Here is a 16,456-nt window from a genome sequence, read left to right on the forward strand (position 1 = left end):
CCCTTAGTGCGCTACATTGGGGTTAGGAAAATACACTACACAGTATTTTGAATAAAACTCTTTTACTTGTCAGCCAAAACAAGCAATTCAGAAGCTCACTTGTACAGAATAATACTACCCGTTCATGTGGAGGTGATAGGTCTCTCAATACGGTTGGGCACGGAGTCCTGGACGGTCCCCCTTTCAAATGTTGTTCCTAGGTTCTCATCCCCAAGTACTCGGAGAGCTCAATATTTATACCTTTTGCGTACGTGATTCTGTATGTTCCTCAGACTAGTCTCAGCGAATTGATTCAACTATAATCTCGTCTCACCCAATGTGATGCTATTTAACCTTGAACATTCCCACTTTTCTATTCTTAAACTGATTAAGCACAGCTGGTTCGACCACATATTTTGATATACTTGCTAGTCTACTTGAGCATTTCTACATCTAATGTTAGCTGTCCCAAAGCATGCTGGTTATATATCAAACTTGACCAAATTTCTAGAGTCTACCGTACTGAGCATTGTGTAATCATAGGCAAACATCCCACTTCTGACCTTGTGGAGAGAGGGTTTTTGAAGAAGCAGCTAAAGAAGGTTGGCTTGTGGACACTACACTGAGCACCTTCTACAGCAATGCCTGGGACTGAAATCTAACAACCACGACCATCTTCCTTTGGGCGAGATTTGAGTCCAACCAGTGGTTCTCTCTCTCTTTCTTTCTTTCTTTCTTTCTTTCATTCTCTCTCTCTCCTTTCTCTGTCTCTTTCTCTCCCTCTTTACTCCCTCCCTCTCCCACTCTTTCTCTCTTTCCCCCCCTCTCTCTCTCTCTTTCTCCTTCTCTCTCTCTTTCTCCTTCTCTCTCTCTTTCTCCTCTCTCTCTCTCTCTGTCTCTCTCTCTCTCCCTCTCCTTCTCTCTCTCCCTTTCTCTCTCTCCCTTTCTCCCTCTCCTTCTCTCTCTCCCTTTCTCTCTCTCCCTTTCTCTCTCTCCCTTTCTCTCTCTCCCTTTCTCTCTCTCTCCCTTTCTCTCTCTCCTCCCTTCTCTCTCTCTCCCTTTCTCTCTCTCCTTTCTCTCTCCCTTTCTCTCTCTCCCTTTCTCTCTCTCCCTTTCTCTCCTCCCTTTCTCTCCCCTTCTCTCTCTCCCCTCTCTCTCTCCCCTCTCTCTCCCCCTCTCTCTCTCCCCCCCTCTCTCCCCCCCTCTCTCCCCCCCTCTCTCCCCCCCCTCTCTCCCCCCCTCTCTCCCCCCCTCTCTCCCCCCCCCTCTCTCCCCCCCCTCTCTCCCCCCCTCTCTCCCCCCCTCTCTCCCCCCCTCTCTCCCCCCCTCTCTCCCCCCCTCTCTCCCCCCCTCTCTCCCCCCCTCTCTCCCCCCCCCTCCTCTCCCCCCCTCTCTCCCCCCCTCTCTCCCCCCCTCTCTCCCCCCCTCTCTCCCCCCCCTCTCTCCCCCCCTCTCTCCCCCCCTCTCTCCCCCCCTCTCTCCCCCCCCTCTCTCCCCCCCTCTCTCCCCCCCTCTCTCCCCCCCTCTCTCCCCCCCTCTCTCCCCCCCTCTCTCCCCCCCCTCTCTCCCCCCCTCTCTCCCCCCCTCTCTCCCCCCCTCTCTCCCCCCCTCTCTCCCCCCCTCTCTCCCCCCCTCTCTCCCCCCCTCTCTCCCCCCCTCTCTCCCCCCCTCTCTCCCCCCCTCTCTCCCCCCCTCTCTCCCCCCCTCTCTCCCCCCCCTCTCTCCCCCCCTCTCTCCCCCCCTCTCTCCCCCCCCCCTCTCTCCCCCCCCTCTCTCCCCCCCTCTCTCCCCCCCCTCTCTCCCCCCCTCTCTCCCCCCCCTCTCTCCCCCCCTCTCTCCCCCCCTCTCTCCCCCCCTCTCTCCCCCCCTCTCTCCCCCCCCTCTCATCCCCCCCTCTCTCCCCCCCTCTCTCCCCCCCTCTCTCCCCCCCTCTCTCCCCCCCTCTCTCCCCCCCCTCTCTCCCCCCCTCTCTCCCCCCCTCTCTCCCCCCCTCTCTCCCCCCCTCTCTCCCCCCCTCTCTCCCCCCCTCTCTCCCCCCCTCTCTCCCCCCCTCTCTCCCCCCCTCTCTCCCCCCCTCTCTCCCCCCCTCTCTCCCCCTCCCCCCCTCTCTCCCCCCCTCTCTCCCCCCCTCTCTCCCCCCCTCTCTCCCCCCCTCTCTCCCCCCCTCTCTCCCCCCCTCTCTCCCCCCCTCTCTCCCCCCCCCCTCTCTCCCCCCCCTCTCTCCCCCCCTCTCTCCCCCCCTCTCTCCCCCCCCTCTCCCCTCCCCCCCCTCTCTCCCCCCCCTCTCTCCCCCCCTCTCTCCCCCCCTCTCTCCCCCCCTCTCTCCCCCCCTCTCTCCCCCCCTCTCTCCCCCCCTCTCTCCCCCCCTCTCTCCCCCCCTCTCTCCCCCCCTCTCTCCCCCCCTCTCTCCCCCCCTCTCTCCCCCCCTCTCTCCCCCCCTCTCTCCCCCCCCTCTCTCCCCCCCTCTCTCCCCCCCTCTCTCCCCCCCTCTCTCCCCCCCTCTCTCCCCCCCTCTCTCCCCCCCTCTCTCCCCCCCTCTCTCCCCCCCTCTCTCCCCCCCCTCTCTCCCCCCCTCTCTCCCCCCTCTCTCCCCCCTCTCTCCCCCCCTCTCTCCCCCCCTCTCTCCCCCCCTCTCTCCCCCCTCTCTCCCCCCCTCTCTCCCCCCCTCTCTCCCCCCCTCTCTCCCCCCCTCTCTCCCCCCCTCTCTCCCCCCCTCTCTCCCCCCCTCTCTCCCCCCCTCTCTCCCCCCCCTCTCTCCCCCCCTCTCTCCCCCCCTCTCTCCCCCCCTCTCTCCCCCCCTCTCTCCCCCCCTCTCTCCCCCCCTCTCTCCCCCCCTCTCTCCCCCCCTCTCTCCCCCCCTCTCTCCCCCCCTCTCTCCCCCCCTCTCTCCCCCCCTCTCTCCCCCCCTCTCTCCCCCCCTCTCTCCCCCCCCTCTCTCCCCCCCTCTCTCCCCCCCCTCTCTCCCCCCCTCTCTCCCCCCCTCTCTCCCCCCCTCTCTCCCCCCCTCTCTCCCCCCCTCTCTCCCCCCCTCTCTCCCCCCCTCTCTCCCCCCCCTCTCCCCCCCTCTCTCCCCCCCTCTCTCCCCCCCTCTCTCCCCCCTCTCTCCCCCCCCTCTCTCCCCCCCTCTCTCCCCCCCCCCTCTCTCCCCCCCCTCTCTCCCCCCCCTCTCTCCCCCCCTCTCTCCCCCCCCTCTCTCCCCCCCTCTCTCCCCCCCCTCTCTCCCCCCCCCCTCTCCCCCCCCCTCTCTCCCCCCCCTCTCTCCCCCCCTCTCTCCCCCCCTCTCTCCCCCCCTCTCTCCCCCCCTCTCTCCCCCCCTCTCCCTCCCCCTCTCTCCCCCCCTCTCTCCCCCCCTCTCTCCCCCCCTCTCTCCCCCCCTCTCTCCCCCCCTCTCTCCCCCCCTCTCTCCCCCCTCTCTCCCCCCTCTCTCTCCCCCCCTCTCTCCCCCCCTCTCTCCCCCCCTCTCTCCCCCCCTCTCTCCCCCCCTCTCTCCCCCCCTCTCTCCCCCCCTCTCTCCCCCCCTCTCTCCCCCCCTCTCTCCCCCCCTCTCTCCCCCCCTCTCTCCCCCCCTCTCTCCCCCCCTCTCTCCCCCCCTCTCTCCCCCCCTCTCTCCCCCCCTCTCTCCCCCCCCCTCTCTCCCCCCCTCTCTCCCCCCCTCTCTCTCCCCCCCCTCTCCCCCCTCTCTCTCCCCCCTCTCTCCCTCTCTTCCCTCCCCGTCCCTCCCTCTCCCTCCCTCTCCCTCCCTCTCCCTCCCTCCCCCTCCCTCCCTCTCTCCCCCCCTCTCTCCCCCCCTCTCTCCCCCCCTCTCTCCCCCCCTCTCTCCCCCCCCTCCCTCCCTCCCTCTCTCCCCCCCTCCCTCCCTCCCTCCCTCTCTCTCTCTCCCTCTCCCTTTCTTGTGGTCATGTTTGGGCCAAGGCTCCAAATAGGTCAGGAGCTGAGTGGACCTGGTAGAACCCAAACCACTGAGTATTATTGGGCAGCATATAAACTGAGACAGCTGAGAGAATACAAACTTTAGTTTTAAAAGTCAGTGTCCGGGTTGAATAGTGGATCAGTGAGACTGAGTAGAAGATTCACTGCAAAATCTATATGGAAATGGTCCCTATTTAGCAACTATTTGCTTGAGGGTAGGTATAATTGTTTCCAAAGAATAATCTGTTCTAGAATTTGTTTAAGATGGAAATGTTAAATTGACCTGAAATTCCTGTGAATGGTGAGGGGTGTAAATATCAGTTCTGCTCTCAGGGAATGGGGTCAGATGAGATCAGGAAATAGGCCAGTTCTTGACCCTGCTACATTTCGACCAAACCTTGAAATGTTTACAGATCTTTGCTTTAAAATTCCTTTCTTTGTATCACAAAAAGATTGTGCAGAAACCATACCAATGGAGACACAATGCATGTCCATTTGAACCTTTTTAAAGGCCTCCGATCTTTACTCAAATAAGACAGTTCACCTTTGAGACGATTAATTGGAGGTACTCTAACGAGAGAAGGCAATGCGAGATAAACAATATATTTTTGAAGTCTTCGACCCTGTGGAGACTTCTGCTTTGGATCAGCCTCCACTGTTGATCCCTTGCAAGCTCAGGCAGCGTAAATAATCCTGTTCCTGGAGTTTGGAATGGAATCTCCACCTTTGGGCAAGGGTTCCACTTTTCTGCTCTTACATCAACAGAGTGGGACCCCAAAATTTTAAGGCTGTTGTTCATTGATTGTTATGGTTGTTTTCCTCAAGCAGCTCTTCTGTGCTGAAAACCTCGGGGTGGAGGATACATTTAGGTCTCCTTTCATCACTGTGGCCTTCATCATGTGAATGAGGGGAATGATGCCATGGGGTAGTTAATATAGTGGGCGTAAACATTGAGAATTATAATCAGTTCTTCCATTAGCCCCTCCTTGATCGGTGTGAAGTTTAAATTTTCACCTGAAGTGCTCATTTCCAGGATGAGTGGGGGATTGGATACTTATTAATCTGTATGCTCTATATTGCCATTTTGTTCAGGTTGAGTCTCCCACAGAAATAAAGAATTTTGGGCAGAGGGAGGCAGTGAGAGTTGTCACAGCAGTTTCTTGTTGCAAATATGTTTGGATCAATGTAGTCAAATATCACCATAATTACGAATCCGAAATGATTAAGGTTTGATATTTGAATATTGTAATTTAATCTGATTAATCTGATGCACTGTCAATGTGTTCTCCATGACTGTCCTTTGTACATATCTTCCCTGGCCCTCCTCCAGCTCTCATCAGTTTTTAACATGGTTGATCACACCATTCTGTTTTCTGTTTGACTTTGTGGCATTGCCCTGCAATGGTTCCACATCTACCTGCTCCAACACAGAAATCACACTTTTTTATTAATTCATGGGATGTGGGTTTTGTTGCCTGGGCCAGCATTTATTGTCCATCCCTAATCACGTGACTTGCTAGGCTGTTGCAGAGGGCATTTAAGTGTAAACCGCATTGCTACGGTCGCATGGAGGCCAGACCAGGTTAGGATGGCAGAGTTCCTTCAAGGGAATCATATGGGTTTTTACAACAACCAGCAATGGTTACATGCTAATCATTAGACTTTTAATTCCAGATTTTTATTGAATTCAGATTTCGCCATCTACCATGGTGGGATTCAAACCCGAGTCCCCAGAGCATTACCCTGGATTACTAGTGTCGTGACAGTATCACTATGCCACTGGTTTCTCCCTCCATATTTGCAAAATCACATCAGCTATCAAGGTTCTATGATTGATTGCTTCCTATTCAATATGCAGATGCAGCATCTTATTGATAGCATGTGTAAATGTGGACCCAGCTTTGATATCATAGAATATCATAGAATTTACAGTGCAGAAGGAGGCCATTTGGCCCATCGGGTCTGCACTGGCTCTTGGAAAGAGCACCCTACCCAAGGTCAACACCTCCACCCTATCCCCATAACCCAGTAACCCCACCCAACACTAAGGGCAATTTTGGACACTAAGGGCAATTTATCATGGCCAATCCACCTAACCTGCACATCTTTGGACTGTGGGAGGAAACCGGAGTACCCGGAGGAAACCCACACACACACTGGGAGGATGTGCAGACTCCGCACAGACAGTGACCCAAACCGGAATCGAACCTGGGACCCTGGAGCTGTGAAGCAATTGTGCTATCCACAATGCTACTGTGCTGCCCCATAGCTGAAAGCTATGATAAAGCCGCACCTTTAAATTAATTATTTGCACGGTAATATGCAGAAACCATATCAGGCATTGAAATAGTTCTTGATGTAATCTTGGGTGTAATCATGTTATGCATTACCTCAGGCTTAATTATGTGGGAATTCATTATCTGTCAGTCCGCGATGTAATGTATGCCACTCTCAAAAGCAAAGCAGAAATAGTATACCAGATTTGGGAAGAAGGTGGGAACCACTAATTTCTACATATTGTAGTATAACAAATAACACACTGCATTCAGTATAAGTTGCGAGTGTAATTTCTGAATTTGGACTTATTTTTATAACATCATCGTTTTTGTGAACATAGTTTGTGTTCTGCGGTATACCAGGGGTTCCAGTACAGGAGAAAATTACTGCAAGTGCTGGAAATCTCAAATAAAACAGAAAACGCTTGAAATACTCAGCAGTTCAGCCAGCATCTGCGGAGAGAGAAGCAGAGTTTCAGGTCAACGATGCGCTATGTTACAGATTCTAGTGCCTGACAGAAACAGTACAGCTGTCACAGGCTTCACAGCAGTTATAATCAAGTAGAATCCTGATGCAAGTATCCACCTCGCTAAATTTATTAACTAGCTGTTTAATCTACTGCTACTTGATGAAGATACTACTACTTACTTTCTTAACAGGACTGAGAAAATCAAATAAGAATTTGTCTGTAAGGCTTAGAAAAGAATTGGGTTGCTTTTCACGGAAAATATTTTGCAGATCTGAGCTCCAGTTCTCACGGAACTCAATTGAACGTTAATCAGATTTTTCTGGAATCCTATGCTGCATTTCTCAACCATGAATTGGTTCATCTTGAGAGCTAATTTGAATGTTTCCAGTATTATCTTTAAAAGGAAGTGGAAAATTAACATGCAATTTCCGGCTGCAGGGGAACAAATTGTTATTCAAATTAAAATGTATTTTGCGGCACCAAAGAAAAATATAGGTAACTTATCATTATGTTTTTTTAAATCTTTGTGCAGAAAAACTTTTACATTATGTCACTACTATGGTGTGTGTAGCTGTGAATGGAAAACCAGTGATTGGAGTAATCCATAAGCCATTTGCTGATTTTACAGGTATGGAAAGTAATTATGTGAAAAATCATTCTATATTCAGTTTACTTTTATGCTTTTTTTTCAATTCTGCCATGATTAATTTTCCCTACTATATTTGTAGAATTTTTTTTTAAATTCCAATTGAGGGGCAATTTAGCGTGGCCAATCCACCTACCCTGCACATATTTGGGTTGTGGGGGTGAGACCTAGCAGACGCAGGGACAATGTGCAAACTCCACATGGCAATAACCCGGTGCTGGAATCGAAACCAGATCCTTGGCGCCGTGAGGCAGCAGTGCTAACCACTGTGCCATCGTGCCGCTATATTTGTAGAATTATAGATACCATTCCTGGATTATAAACATAGCAGAACTCTGGACTCAGTAAGCAAATTAAATATTTTAAACATTCCAGTAACTGGGTATCGTGTCCGGGCAGGTTGGCAAATACCATGGGCTGGATTCTCTGGTTCCCCCAGCCGCATTGTTCTCGGCGGTGCGCCGTTTGATGGCAGCAGAATTCTCTCCTCCTGCCACTAGTCAATGGGATTTCCCATTGAAGCCACCCCACGCTGCCAAGAAACCCATGGCTGGGGGCGCTGCCGGTGGGAACAGAGAATCTCAATGGCCGGAGCATTCCGGTCCATATATGCTCATGTAAAAGTCAAATTCCTGAGACTAATTTTTTTAGGTCAAAAGTCATGGGACTGGATTCTCCATCCCGCCGCGCCAGATTTCTGGTTCAGCACGCTGGTGGGATGCTCTGTTTCGCCGGCTAGTCAATGGGGTTTTGCATTGGGGGGCAGCCCCACGCCGTCGGGAAACCCTCAGGCTGCAGGTAAAACAGAGTATCCAGCTGGTCGAGAATCCAGCCCAAGGAGTCAAACAAATAATGTTTTTGAAGAGTGTACATGAATTAGGCTTAAAAAAGACCACCACAATGAAATAAACTGAACACCAACAACACTTCAGAATACATATTAATTCTTTATCTATTTTATATTATTAGAAACTGTATACATTTCAGCCAACAGAATATAAATATATACCATAATAGATTATTTACAACACATTGAAATCCTTCAAGTCACTGATCACCATTTGAATCACCAAACAACTGGTCCTTGTAGCTTTGTTGCATAACATCATTATATAGAAACCAAAGAGAAAATGCTGGCTCAGCAGGTCTGGCAGTATCTGTAGGGAGAGAAACGAGCTAATGTTTCGAGTCCAGATGATCCTTTGTCAAAGCTTTGAGCTTTAGGACAGCACGGTAGCATTGTGGATAGCACAATTGCTTCACAGCTCCAGGGTCCCAGGTTCGATTCCGGCTTGGGTCACTGTCTGTGCGGAGTCTGCACATCCTCCCCTTGTGTGCGTGGGTTTCCTCCGGGTGCTCCGGTTTCCTCCCACAGTCCAAAGATGTGTAGGTTAGGTGGATTGGCCATGATAAATTGCCCTTCGTGTCCAAAATTGCCCTTCGCGTTGGGTGGGGTTACTGGTTTATGGGGATAGGGTGGAGGTGTAGACCTTGGGTAGGGTGCTCTTTCCAAGAGCCGGTGCAGACTCGATGGGCTGAATGGCCTCCCTCTGCACTGTAAATTCTATGAATCTATGACTCGAAACGTTAGCTATTTTCTCTTCCACAGATGCTGCCAGACCTGCTGAGATTTTCCAGCATTTTTCTTCGGTTTCAGATTCCAGCATCCGCAGTAATTTGCTTTTATCATCCATCATGTAGATCATCTTTGCCTTCTTCAAAATGGTGATAATCATCATTCGGAGCACTGGTCACTCCGGCATCACCGTTCCACAAGTAATTGTCCTCGGTCAAACACATTTTGTTTTCCAAAGTCTACAAATGATTCTTTGACAATATTTGGGATCAAGCTCATTCCATGCATCTGTGACCCATTGACACGATGTTGGTCGTGAGGGTCCTTGCACATTTCCACCCTTTAGTTAGTGAATATTTGCCTTCCAACATCCAATTGTTCCATATCTTATGGATACTGTCCTTCAGAGGTTTATTTATAAAACTGCCAGGAATTGATGCCATGTCGTTGTTGGTTGACCTTGCGTCATGGACTATATCATCAACAAAGTGGGATTTGAACATAGCCCAGGTGAGCAAAATGTTTTCTCAATGTAGTCCTCCTGGACTCAAATTCCACATTTCTATGATCTATTTCTTTCAAACATCATCAATCCGATCTTGCTCGTGAGCATGGACGATGATGTCTTTCTGAGATTTTGCTGTGGGAGAGTTTTGTGCTTGAATACACCATCAGCATTATTTTTGTGTTATCCGCCATATAAGATGAAACTACTGTGAACTGCGTTCTCTCGTGGCTAATCATCTTTACAAAGAGGGTTTTTTCACCAATCTTGGTAGCATCCTTGCTTGCATATTAATATTCACCAGTGTTTCAATGCACGCCAGTTGGTATGCATTCTTCTCTAGATGTTGCGCACCAAAACAATGGAATTTGATGATTTTATTGTCAAGGTCAGCTGGCAGTCTGTTTTCTGACAGTAATAAATCGTGCCTTTTCACAAATCCTTTGCACCTCTCGGATCTATCCCTGAATTCTGAAATGCCACCTTTTTTCGCTTCTCTGAGGGCATTGAATCAGATGGCTCTGTGGGTGATGATACCATTTTACCGATGCATGTTAACTCATTCTGGCACTTTTTCCAGATCAGACCACTTACTTGGGTCTTCCTCTGCTAATGCTACTTTTTTCAGCTTTTCTAATTTATTGGGTTGCTTACTTCTGAGCCTTTCTCGAAGGTAAAGTCAGAGATTATTTGGAACATGTTGATTGAGATCGCTGCTAGAATTGGAGGGAAAATGTAAAGGTTCCCACACATACCTTTAAATTACAGGTTGGAATTAATAATCAAAATTCAGTTTGATCCCTGAAAAACTTTTACACAAGGTATATGAAAAATTCATTTTTTTTTAAGGCAGAAAGTAATGGGATTAACTTTTACACAAGGTTGACACGAATATACACAATTTCTAAATATTAGAATGCCATTATGTTACAAAATAGAACGTAATTTCCTGTTTGTCTTGATGTTTATTCTTTCTTTGTCTGACAGCCTGGGGAATGGTTCATGGAGGCTCAAATGTGAGCATGCGTAAATCGTACAATGAGAAGAAACCAAAAATTATAATTTCCCGGTCACATACAGGCACAGCGAAAACATTTGCCCAAAAAGCATTTGGAAATGACAGTGACATTAAAGAAGCTGGAGGGGCAGGTAAGAATCGTTGGAAAATAAGAATTTTTTTTGGTCTTTATTTTGCAGTTTATTGTAATTCATTAAAGGCTTCTGATACTTCATTGAAAAATGGCTAGCGATAATTCACTTAGTGAAATGTTAGTTAGACAAACCACGGGAGATGAGGCAAAATCCAAACCATTCAGAACTGAGGCATTTTTATTGCATCTCCTTTTGAGCTTGTATTTAGTTTTCTGCTGAAAGAAAATTTACCAAACTCCTGGTTTTTTTTAGGTTATAAAGTGCTGTCCTTGCTGAATATTCCAGATGATAAGCAGCCTGACCATGCTGATGTGTATCTTCATGTAACAAATATCAAGAAGTGGGACATCTGTGCTGGCAATGCCCTTTTGGAAGCACTTGGTGGTCAAATGACCACTCTCGAAGGAAAAGCTATTGATTACACTGATACTGAGTTGAATGAAGGTGGAATTGTTGCTAGTATTGGTGTCTCCCACAAGACGTTGCTTGAGAGGTTGCCAAACTTGAAAACTATTAAAACCCAGTAGAATTTCCTAACTAGGTGTTGCAATGTAGAAGCAAAACGAAAAGTGTTCATAATTGTCATGAATTAACTTTTATCCTGGTTCTCTTTTGGAATCGTTATGCTGATTTATGTGTGTGAAGGCCAGATTAGGTGTGGATGGCAATGTAGAGTAAGAAACTAGGTTTTAGTAGGACCAATCCTGACTTTAAAATTGCAGGTTTGGACCGAGTTCCGTATGAACTTAGCAAAATTCCATGTATTAATGTGAATGTTTATAAAATGTTTAAGTTAATAACTTATGGTTGCAAAATTGTGGAACCTATTGTTCCAGGTCCATTAGATTTAGCTGATGTTTAATCTGCTGTTTAAGAACTAGAATTCTTTCCCCCTTCTAACTCAGAAGACGACTTTTGAGATTTTAAAAAAAACAATATCTTTTTTAAAGACCTCTTTACAAAAACTGGAATTGGAATGAACCACAGAGGGAGGTTGTTTCCTTTCTTATAAAGTACAACACATACCTAGTAAAAATCATGAATATTCATGCTGAAATTGATTATTTATTAAACCAGTACTGCTTATTTAAAAGATTATTGAATAATTAGCAAGTTCCAACTAGGCAATAATGAAAGATATATATGAGCATCTCAGAGAGGTCTTGGCAAACTCGGGGTTTCTTCTACTGTGTCCCAGTACCTGAAGGCACTGCGTTTTGTGATTCATTCCAGATGAGCTGCCAGTGCTTGATAAAAGCTAATCTTTTGTGGGTGAGCCTTCTTAGTTTGTGACAGGTTATTAACACTTTTACTAGGCGCCTCTGAATAGTGAATAGGAGCAGGAACCCTGCCTGAACTTTGAAACCAGCTGTAGAACTCTTATTATTTCCCCTACTGAAATCAGCCCACTCTGCACACACTGGGGTTTGAACTTTGTACCTCCGTGCTCCATACCATTTTAGTTCAGTACCATGTCAGGTACCAGTGGGCCATACAGGGCACTCATCAGGGATTGTTTTACGTCGAGATTTAAAAACTTTGCCGTACGGTCATTTTTTATATTAAAAAAAAAAAGTCCAATACCGATGTAACTTGTAGTTCAAGCACAATATTTTGAATTTGAATAATTGTTGAAAGTAAACGATGAATGAACAACTGCAAAAACAGACACAAAGCTGGGAGAATTGAAATTTAGATCAAACGGTTCTGAGTGCATGTCCTGGGAATTTTGTAGATCTATAATCACAGAGCAGAACATTGCTATTGTTCTACTTTCAGGAGTGTAGCCTTCAACTAACTGCAGCAAATCTTGTTTTTTTACTTTATTGTTGCTTTGTTTGTATCTTTTCTTTCTTGTGTTCCTGTCTGTATGCTATTTGTGTTTTCAGACAAAGCTGCACAGTCATTCACTTGTCTAGTTATTCTATGTAGATTGAGATATTTGTGGCATTGGGAATAATGCCTTCATTTTGTGAGCTATTGCTAAAAATATAACTAAAGTGACCTCTCAATATTTTTTAAGATCTCTTCCATAAAATATTGGTTTTCATTTGTTCATTTGTTCTTAAAGAGTTCCAACATTGTGTTCTTGCACAGCTTAAGAACTCAAGAAGAAAGTGCTTTCATTTTCAGCTCTATTTGAAATGGTTGCATTGTGTCATACTAATTAAGTTCTCTACAATTTGAAAATAATGTTTCTTGTTCAGGTTATATAACAAAGATGAATACTTCAAGTTTTGAGTATTCCACTGATTAAAAGTTCACATCTGAGCCTTTTGAATGATTCCAAACTCATTCAGTGAAATAACTAGATCAGCAGGTTCGAGGTTTGTTGCCTGTCTGTACAAAATGAGCTGATTTTAGATAGGTCAGTGGTTCCAGCATTGCAGTAGGCCTGAGTGACTCTGTTAGGGAAGGGACACAGAGCTAGGCATTCACATGCCCTGTTTTTGGGTGCAGAAGATGCAATTAATGACCTGCCTCCTCCCATTGAAATCATTGAGTGTGATGCTCGGCCTTACTCTCCTGTGATGCCCCTCTGATCTCAAAGATGTCAGCAGCCCTTCCACCCCAGAGGATGATCTGGCAATGTTGTGCTGATCATCTAGGCAATCTTAAAGACTCACTGCCTATTTAAAGGAAGGCTTCACACCTGAAGTCATGCTGATACTACAACATTTCTGAATGTTTCAAGGTAACTCGGGTACTGGAGAGGCTCCTGAGATCAATAACGCCAGGCTGAAGGCTCTAGTTGCTACTGGTGGAGTCCAGACGGGAGGCAGTTTTTCCTCTGGATGGAAAGAAGCCCTCCAGCACAGTCAGAAGGGGGAATGAGAACACATCACCTGAGATGGTAATGCTGACATCTAGTACCATTTGCAATGCTAAGAAAAATAGTGACCTCAAATGGGAGGTCATGCATTTTAATAGTACATCACACAATCACCACACTAACATCTCTCTCTCAGCGCTATGTGCCAAGCCAAAATCCTACAGTCAGCAGCATGCCCTTGACTCACACCTAATGCTCACACACATTAATGCCAGCATTTGCACCCACACCTCTCTGCCAACTCTTCCAGCTAATCAACTTTGGCAGGCACATAACCAAACACAATGCAACACAATCTCTTGCAGGATAAGATTGCCCATACGAACAGAGCAAGACAAGATGGGGATAAGGGGTTGTTGGGTGGTTTTGAGGCACCTGGAGGAGTTTATTCTGCACATGATGCAAGTAGCAATGCAGCCCACAGGATTTGGAGTAGCAGTAGGAAGATGGTCTGTGATAGCTTTATATCCTTTTCAACTCCCTCCTTCAAGTGGAAGCTGAAGATGATGTCAGCATGGATCTCCTGATTATCTCCCTGTTGCCCCCATCCTTCCCTCCTCCCAACTCTCCCCTTCTGTTTGTATGGTTTCAGATACCAAGGAACTTGCACCTACAACTCCTTAGCAGAGGCAGGAGGAAGAGAAACCCCATGAAATTGATGAGGATGATTGTAACTTGACCATGCATTACCAACCACCAGCTCAGGTAATGGCGCTATAAGGAGCCATGAGGGTATTTGAGAAATGGGATTAGCACATAATAAGTCACTGAGCATGAGTATACTGCAGCCAGGCTTGGGGAAGGTCATATACAGGTTCTACCTCGGGGACCCCCAATGAGGACTACGATGGAGCAGCATACAAAAGGACTCTGATGACAAACCACAGTGGGACATTTGGTGCATAGGTAGATGGGTTGAGTGCCACCTATCACTACCTAGGCATAGACAGGAGTCCAGCTACAATGTGGCAGAGGGCATCCTGCAGAGCCTAGAACCCATTATTTCCAGTACAAAAGCAAGACCACACTGAACCATGAAGGACCATCTGGTGGCTGCTGTCTCAGCTTCCACTTGCTGCAGAGGCAAATCTTCATCCGCATTGGTGCTGCAGTGAAAGCCCACACGGAGGTCATGAGATCCATTGTTGCTAGTTGTTACCAACCCAGTGCAGACTGCTGCCATATTAGATGCGAACATCCGTATTCAAGAATACGCAGGTTCTTAGCATTCCAATAATTTGTGATTTGATATATTATTGTCACATGTATTAGCATAGCCTGTTTCATGCATGCTATGCAGACAACGCATACCGTACATAGGGAAGGAATGAAAGACTACAGAATGTAATGTTACAGCCATAGAACATAGAACAATACAGCGCAGTACAGGCCCTTTGGCCCACGATGTTGCACCGAAACAAAAGCCATCTAACCTACACTATGCCATTATCATCCATATGTTTATCTAATAAACTTTTAAATGCCCTCAATGTTGGCGAGTTCACTACTGTAGCAGGTAGGGCATTCCACGGCCTCACTACTCTTTGCGTAAAGAACCTACCTCTGACCTCTGTCCTATATCTATTACCCCTCAGTTTAAAGCTATGTCCCCTCGTGCCAGCCATTTCCATCCGCGGGAGAAAGCTCTCACTGTCCACCCTATCTAACCCCCTGATCATTTTGTATGCCTCTATTAAGTCTCCTCTTAACCTTCTTCTCTCCAACGAAAACAACCTCAAGTCCATCAGCCTTTCCTCATAAGATTTTCCCTCCATACCAGGCAACATCCTGGTAAATCTCCTCTGCACCCGCTCCAAAGCCTCCACGTCCTTCCTATAATGCGGTGACCAGAACTGTACGCAATACTCCAAATGCGGCCGTACCAAAGTTCTGTACAGCTGCAACATGACCTCCTGACTCCGGAACTCAATCCCTCTACCAATAAAGGCCAACACTCCATAGGCCTTCTTCACAACCCTATCAACCTGGGTGGCAACTTTCAGGGATCTATGTACATGGACACCTAGATCCCTCTGCTCATCCACACTTTCAAGAACTTTACCATTAGCCAAATATTCCGCATTCCTGTTATTCCTTCCAAAGTGAATCACCTCACACTTCTCTACATTAAACTCCATTTGCCACCTCTCAGCCCAGCTCTGCAGCTTATCTATATCCCTCTGTAACCTGCTACATCCTTCCACACTATCGACAACACCACCGACTTTAGTATCGTCTGCAAATTTACTCACCCACCCTTCTGCGCCTTCCTTTAGGTCATTGATAAAAATGACAAACAGCAACGGCCCCAGAACAGATCCTTGTGGTACTCCACTTGTGACTGTACTCCATTCTGAACACATCCCATCAACCACCACCCTCTGTCTTCTTTCAGCTAGCCAATTTCTGATCCACATCTCTAAATCACCCTCAATCCCCAGCCTCCGTATTTTTTGCAATAGCCTACCGTGGGGAACCTTATCAAATGCTTTGCTGAAATCCATATACACCACATCAACTGCTCTACCCTCGTCTACCTGTTCAGTCACCTTCTCAAAGAACTCAATAAGGTTTGTGAGGCATGACCTACCCTTCACAAAGCCATGCTGACTATCCCTGATCATATTATTCCTATCTAGATGATTATAAATCTTGTCTCTTATAATCCCCTCCAAGACTTTACCCACTACAGACGTGAGGCTCACCGGTCTATAGTTGCCGGGGTTGTCTCTGCTCCCCTTTTTGAACAAAGGGACCACATTTGCTGTCCTCCAGTCCTCTGGCACTATTCCTGTAGCCAATGATGACATAAAAATCAAAGCCAAAGGTCCAGCAATCTCTTCCCTGGCCTCCCAGAGAATCCTAGGATAAATCCCATCAGGTCCCGGGGACTTATCTATTTTCAGCCTGTCCAGAATTGCCAACACCTCTTCCCTACGTACCTCAATGCCATCTATTCTATTAGCCTGGGGCTCAGCATTCTCCTCCACAACATTATCTTTTTCCTGAGTGAATACTGACGAAAAATATTCATTTAGTATCTCGCCTATCTCTTCAGACTCCACACACAATTTCCCATCCCTGTCCTTGACTGGTCCTACTCTTTCCCT

The 16,456-nt window shown here is 47.5% G+C and overlaps 1 protein-coding gene across 1 annotated transcript in view; it reads left to right on the top strand.

The window, feature by feature from the left end:
* LOC140385509 (inositol monophosphatase 3-like) overlaps positions 1-12,790 on the top strand; it is a 29,006-nt gene extending 16,216 nt beyond the window's left edge. The window contains 3 exon segments of the mRNA XM_072467738.1: positions 7,167-7,262; positions 10,349-10,510; positions 10,766-12,790. Coding sequence (XP_072323839.1) covers positions 7,167-7,262; positions 10,349-10,510; positions 10,766-11,040 — 533 coding nt within the window. The 3' untranslated portion in view covers positions 11,041-12,790.
* Positions 12,791-16,456: the final 3,666 nt, after the last annotated feature.

This window comes from Scyliorhinus torazame, chromosome 11, assembly GCF_047496885.1.
Source record: "Scyliorhinus torazame isolate Kashiwa2021f chromosome 11, sScyTor2.1, whole genome shotgun sequence".
Classification (NCBI taxonomy): domain Eukaryota; kingdom Metazoa; phylum Chordata; class Chondrichthyes; order Carcharhiniformes; family Scyliorhinidae; genus Scyliorhinus; species Scyliorhinus torazame.